Below are 7,081 nucleotides of genomic sequence, written 5' to 3' on the forward strand. Positions count from 1 at the left end.
CCCAACACTATCGGTTGGCAGGAAAGCATGGACAATTGAGTATGCTTTGAGCCAAAGGAATGATGAAGTTGCAATGGCAATGATTTTTGCCGCTGAAGTGGATATTCTTAATGCAATGACACATACTTACGCAGAGGCACCCCTCATACACTTTGCAGCTAAATATGGCTCATCAAAGGTAATTGATACTCTGCTGACAAGATTAGAACAGGATCAACAGACGCTAAGGACTATATTGCTGACAGAAATCCAAGGCAATATCCCATTGGCTTTAGCAGTGCAAAACAGACACAAGGAATGTGTAAGATTATTGGTAGAACGACAAAACACGGAATGGGTGTCAAAGAGAACAAGAGAGAACCTATTTCATATGGCTGTTCTGACAGGTGACAAATCAATTCTTGAAATTTTGCGAGAAAAGTCTGATCCACAGAGTATTCATCTCAAAAACAACTTTGGTATGGAAGCTGGTCAGTATAGCATTGCTCTTGGTCACCAGCACATGACGTCACTGCTCTTTGAACAAGGCTTTCCCATCAATTCTGAACACAGATCCCATAAGAAAACAGATTACACATGTCTAGATTGTCTCCTTGATAGATGTTTTGGCTGGTCCAAAGTGTACCTACTTGAACAAAAGACCAATGGTCCAGAGAGGAACATCTGGGACAGAGGGAAAACAGCTTCAGGGTATGTCCCAACCTCGGGCAATGTCGAATCCCACATGCTTGATACTTTGTTACAATATTACCTTATTTCAAAAGACGACCGCATTGTGAAAAGTGCCCTTGCATGTATGGGATTAAAAGATGATGTTGATTTGGCAAGACTATTCCTGCTGCTAAGCAAAGGAAGTGAACCAATATCAAACATATCACTTTGTTTGAGAAAAGGATGGGAAAGTACAGCAATTGCGATTCTTGAACAAACTAAAGCAAAACTTGATCTTCAGTCTGCCTTGGACTCAGCAATTGCAACTCACTCTGTTGATGTTGTAAAATTCATCCTGCAAAAATACCCTGAAGTTATTAGCAAAGCGATTGAGGGAATTACACCATTGCAGACTACAGTTAGTCTCCAAATGTATGACTTATATGATGAAGTCATGTCAGTAATGCATTTGACTGACACAGATCAAAGTCACTTTGCAAATATATCAGACATAAAAGTGTGCCTCCCACTTGTTGCTCGCTGGAAAACAGGGTTATCACACCCTGGAGATGAAACATGGATTCGGTCATTGACTGACGAAAGACTAAGTGAAGCAAACTGTCTCGTGATGAATACCAAAAATCCTGAACTTAAAAAGAAAGTAGAATCAACAGCTACTCTGGACTCGATGCTCCCAGAAACGATCATTGGAAAATCATTGAAAGTTGACTTAGACAGCTTCAGACAAAACCCACCAGTTGGTGTGTCGGATTCCTGGTTAATAACTATGATAGCGAGTTACCTTACAACACTGACATCAGTTTTACAACAGGTGCACAGTCTGGAAGAGGTGGACCAGATAGACATTACCTGCCTACCAAGTGACACTGGATCACCCTTCAAGGAATTAGATGGAAGAACACTTAAAGACCACGTTGCACTTGAGAGACCTGACCAAGATGATGGTGGGGAACCTATCCTGTCCATACGTTCAAGTGAAAGAGTTCCAGATGATCTTCACAATGATGCTTATTTTAAGCTTCAAGTGGAAACAGATATCATTTCAAAAGCCGAAATATTGGTAAGCCAAACACCACTTCATTTGAGCATTTTAAGACTGTACATTGGTCCATCAGACATACATTCTAGTTTCTTCATTGCATAATATTTAACCCTCAAATTTAAGCTCACACGTTAGATATGTTTGCTTTTTTAAAAGGGACAAAAAATAACTTTCCTGGAAATAGAGACTGCCGTAAATAGGTGGATGTTGTTAAAGCCATGATTTTTAGACGAATAATGTGTTTTTAAGATATACTGTAAAATGTTAGTGACAAAATAAAACTATTCTTAAGATGTACACATCGAGCTGATATGAAATCTTTGAATTTGAAATGTTCCCTTCTTGTAGGTGCATGAGCTTGTTGGACACAGAGTGAAAATAGATGTGGACTGGGTTTCCTTTGATGAAGTTGATTCCGAGTCAAGATCAGCTTGTTACAGTTTGCTGGCAGGAACAGATCGCAACAGTGAGCTGGGAGGCCTAGTTGACGTTCTAAGGAGATGCAAAGACCTCTATGATGATATCATAGCTTTGCATGGAAATTCTGCCTTGACTTGTATTCATGATTTATTTACTCCATTGCAAAGGATTGTTGTGATGCTGTCATCTACAGTGCTAGTGCCAAGAAAGATCGTGCTCTTTCCATGTGAAGAGTCAATGCCTTGGATTTGCAGTTATAAGAATGATACAATAGGGTTCGTGGTGCAGAACTTTCCGATTTATAGTCGGCTCAAGGCATATCAGACCATGTGTGTACATTCAGCAGGTGGTGTTTGCACGTTTTCACAAGATGTGGAGAAAAAAGGACAGATATCCTGCACAGATGTGTCTGTTGACTGGAAGTCGTTTTCCTCAGTTGGAGATACATCTATCCTGGCTGCGTTTGGGAGAAATGGATTACACATGGTGATCTCTCATCTGATTTTAGGATTGAAACGTTTGCTCTGGTATACAACTAAACCCAGGAAGCTTATCCTGAAGAATACAGCATCTTCATCTGAAGCCGATCTATTGATGGATGATGAAGGGATCACACTTGCTCTGTGTGCATCCCAATCTCAATCAGGATTGACTACTGGACGGACTGATATTTACTGCAAATTGCATAAAATGGAAGTGAAGCAGCAGATTCAGAAACAACTTAAAACAGGCGAACTATTTGCAGGATTTACCGAATTCACTGGCCATGAACTACATGACATGACAACCGGGTTTGTGGAGACAATGGTCAGTTCAAGACAAACTGCGGAGGTTTATTTCAAGAATCTGGTTGATTTTGAAATCATTCCTGAAGCTGAGAAGATGGTATGTATACAAACATTGTAACTTATGTTATATTTGGGATTACACTTTCTCAGTAAAGTACAGATTCTAGTACTTTTTAGTACTTTTGGGGGTTGAGTCCCATCCGGGATTTGAACCCACACCCTATACATACATTGATAGTTACTTAAAATACGTGTTCTGTGATCTTAGCATGATAAAACGTAACATGGCAGAACAATATAGTCAAGAAAAACAGAAATATTGCTTGATTCTTACTGTATAATAGTTTTTATGTATTTTCATAATATGCATTATTTTTGCAGATTACTGAACTGGTTGGGCATGCAGTGAAGGTTAAAGTAGACTGGTCCTCTTTCAATGCCAAGTATTCAGACGATGAACTCACAGTCTACAATATGCTATCAGAACGAGATGCAAACAATGAACTTGGAGGACTGGTGCAGGTAACCAAAAGATGCATGGATCTTCAGTCGGACATCCTGTATCTACAGGGTCAAACTATGGTGGATTCAGTTAAAGATTTACTTACACCCATGAGGGAAATAGTCATCAAACACACCGACTATTTGACAAAGACAAATAAAACTATGTTTTGTTTGATTGATCAATCTATGCCGTGGTACATAAATTTCAAGGATGGATTATTAACATTTGCAGCAGAGAGTTTTCCTTTGTACAACATTCTGAAAGCATGTCACTCGTTTAATGTCAACCTGAATGGTGGCTTGAGGGAACTTGAAAACAGTGTTAGGAACATAAAGCAAACGATAGAAGTATCTGTCGACTGGAAATCATTTGGCAATGTTGGGGACACACATTCTTTGTCAACACTTGGACGGAATGGGATACAGTTAGAGATGCTACGCCTGGCTGCAGGAGTAAAATACCTTCTCAATTACGAATTCAGGGCAGGAAAAATACTCCTGAAAAATGCCCCAGTTTCATCTCAAGTAAGCCTTACAATTGAAGAAGGTGTGTTAATACTAACTGTGTATGCACAACGATCCCACAGTGGTGGTTGGACCACCACAGGTCTCGACACCTACGCACAGTTGAAGGAAATGGAGGTGCAGCATATACTGACAAAAGGAAGTGAAGTCGGTTTGGTTCCAAAGAAGCATCTGGTATTTCTTGCTGAAAAATCAGGCTTCAGGTTTTTGATGCCTGTTGAGAAACGCAAATGGCTTGAAGAGATAACTCGAAATGAAAGTCGACAGTTGGCAGATCCTTTAAAGTTACTAGAACAGTATGCTGCAGAATATTATACCGGATCACCGGTTGAAGAGATTGAGCATGAATTGGTAGACGAGATTGAAATTGCTTTGAGTATGTGTCCAGGGGTATGGCCAGCACAACCGGAACCTAAAGCAGGATATGTGAAGAAACAACATCGGCCAGGAATTACGGAGACTTGGAAAACACCGCTTCGAAAAGAACAAATAAAGGCTTTGAAAAACCAACTTCAGCCAGGCTTATGGTGCTGGGTGACTGCAGCTGAGTTGGGTAATGGTATATCCTATGACACATTCTTAGTCAAAGTCAGAAGAGAAGGGTCATCTGAATACGATTTCAAACTGTTGCAGAAAAGTGATGCAAAATCATTACCTATAACCCGAGTCAGTGGTGTGTGGTACCACCAACCCTTTGATAAAATGAATGATCTGAAGACAATTGAAAGGCTTCAGTTGATCAGCTTTCTTAATGTCTTATATCACATTACTGACCCCTTTCAAGTTCAAAAACTTCTCCAGAATATACCATCAAAGATACAAAGGGGATTAACCAGATCGGAAAATCAAGGGCAAGAAGAAGGCACACTCTTCCTCCCTTTTGATTCGTGGACTACACGTTCTCGTATATGCAGGCCTCATTGTGATGTGGTTTGCAACCATAGCATAGCTCTTCATAGATGTTGGAAGACAGGATCAGAGATAGGCATCAATATTGTTATTGATACAGATGACCTAAAAAGATGTGGATTCAAACCTGCCACTGTTGAACGAATTGTCATGGATGTTTCTACTACACTTGACAACTTTACTTCAGGTGTTACAATGACGACACATCAGAAAAGAGAACTTCTGTCGTCCCAAGGGGTCATGATGATCGGTAGTTCAAACATAATGGAAGACCATACTGCCTGGACTGCTGAAGGAATGTCACATGATGATGAACATTTCAGTATATTTCCTCTCTCAGAGAGTGATCTGTATATTTTTTGTGACCCAGCTCTAGCAGTGCCTGAAGAAAATGCCCAAAAGAAAGACCAGAAGCCATTGGCTGTCCGATTTGTATTCCCAAAAGTACTTCCCAAAGTGAAAGGCAATGTTAGTAACTCTAAGAGAACGTACGTGTGCCCAAGATTCTCGAACATACTTAACGTTGCTCTTGGACACAGACTTGTGTCAGACAAAAGCAGAGAACTTTCAAATATGATTGATGATTTGTCTGCAACAAAACCAACAGTTACCTTCTTGGAACCAACACCAGATGATACATTTCTTCCATATGCCGAGATAGTTTTTAACAACCTTACCACAGCCTTCGGTTACTTTGCGTCACGATCCAAAGGTTCAAAACAGAAGTTCCCGAAATCTCTGAAGCATATTCGTGTTGTGGAAAAAACAAAAGACTCAGATTCTAACATTGTCAAATTTGACAAAGATCACTTAACCATATTTGCTGTTCACAAAGGACAATTTACATCCATAGCGGATATGATCATTGGCCTGGGCAATACCATGGGCAAGGGTTTACTCTCATCTGAAGGCAATCTGGATAATCCTCAGTTTGTAAAGTTCACTGTTGAAGGATACCAAGGATATATTCCTTCATGGAATGCAGATTCCTTTAATGTGACAGTGCCTGATTATCTTGGAGCTGTTGTCACTAACTCTCTTTTGAACAAGTTAGCAAGGAATGAATTGCTAAAACTTGCTGTCTCTGGCAAAGGACTAGGGGATGGGCATCCCATCTCATTACGGCGGAAGTATTGGGAACAGATTTCTGCAAGCAAATTCACACAGGCAAATCAACTAATCAGGTAACAATAGTTCAAAGAAGGCCCACATTATTACTGTGGCCAAGACATGAAACTATGTGCATGGGGTCAAGGTCAAATGATACTACATCACGTGACAAGGAAAGCTATGGGAACTTTGTAAGATATATTGACATTTCCACGGTCAAATACGAACTTTCCCACAAGGCCACCTTCAGAATGCCAATGGACAATTTGACAGTTGGATATTACAAAGGATTGTATGCCTTCAGGATGCCAAATCCCAAACCACAAATGTTCATTCGAGCTAAATGTAAACTGTGCAAGTCATTTCTAGAACTACACTCAAAAACATGCAAAGCAAATCCTGGAGAGTACCTTCATGTTTTCTATGAACCACATTCTCAAAAGTAGACATACTTGCCATGCATGTCCAAATACGACAAATATGAGTTACTTGCAACATGTATTTTCTTACCATTCTATGTGGTTATATACTATGACTAGCAGTTTGTGGTTGTACGTCTTCAAGGATTTCTAGTACTTGATGAAACACATGCATCACCTAAACCTGTTATTTAGAACTATTACATTTATGTCCTTGATCACATGAATGATTTTAGTTTTGTATAGTATTGTTTCAATATTGTTGTCTCTGTAAGTCGTTGATCACATGAATGGTTTTAGTTTTGTATGGTATTGTTTCAATATTGTTGTCTCTGTAAATCGTTGATCACATGAATGGTTTTAGTTTTGTATAGTATTGTTTCAATATTGTTGTCTCTGTAATGTATTTATGATATTTCTGCCCACCAGATAGTTCCGGTTTTATACATTGTTTTTACAAGCTGTTGTCTGCTAGTCAGTCACTATTTCATGTTGTTGTGGATGTAATAGAAACGCTAAAACAATTTACTGTGAGATATGACATGTTTCAATATTGTTACTGCAAAGGGGACTAATACTTATATGGTCTTTTAAATACTATGCCTGTGTTGATAGATATATGAGGATTTAGAGATTTTACATGCAAATGTAGAAGTAAATATGTTTCAGTTCTTAGTATACAAAGTCAAGTA

The 7,081-nt window shown here is 39.3% G+C and overlaps 1 protein-coding gene and 1 long non-coding RNA gene across 2 annotated transcripts; both read left to right on the top strand.

Moving 5' to 3' along the window:
* Positions 1 to 1,496: 1,496 nt before the first annotated feature.
* Positions 1,497 to 2,093, top strand: LOC124266318. The gene is made up of 2 exons (XR_006895731.1): positions 1,497 to 1,732; positions 2,063 to 2,093. It is a non-coding gene; the product is annotated as an uncharacterized LOC124266318 (long non-coding RNA).
* A 228-nt stretch (positions 2,094 to 2,321) lies between these two features.
* On the top strand, positions 2,322 to 6,588 carry LOC124266252. Its single transcript, XM_046701066.1, has 2 exons — positions 2,322 to 3,019; positions 3,304 to 6,588. Exons 1-2 carry the CDS (start codon positions 2,372 to 2,374, stop codon positions 6,046 to 6,048), a joined length of 3,393 nt encoding a protein of 1,130 aa, XP_046557022.1. The 5' UTR covers positions 2,322 to 2,371; the 3' UTR covers positions 6,049 to 6,588.
* The last annotated feature ends 493 nt before the right edge of the window (positions 6,589 to 7,081 follow it).

Source organism: Haliotis rubra, unplaced genomic scaffold (genome assembly GCF_003918875.1).
Source record: "Haliotis rubra isolate DU_JTF1 unplaced genomic scaffold, ASM391887v1 Scf10, whole genome shotgun sequence".
NCBI classification, from domain to species: Eukaryota; Metazoa; Mollusca; class Gastropoda; order Lepetellida; family Haliotidae; genus Haliotis; species Haliotis rubra.

Coding starts and splice junctions, on each gene's coding strand:
- LOC124266252 (XM_046701066.1), top strand. CDS start 2,372: ATGCCTTGGATTTGCAGTTATAAGAATGATACAATAGGGTTCGTGGTG. Junction 3,020..3,303: donor TTCCTGAAGCTGAGAAGATG/GTATGTATACAA, acceptor TTATTTTTGCAG/ATTACTGAACTGGTTGGGCA.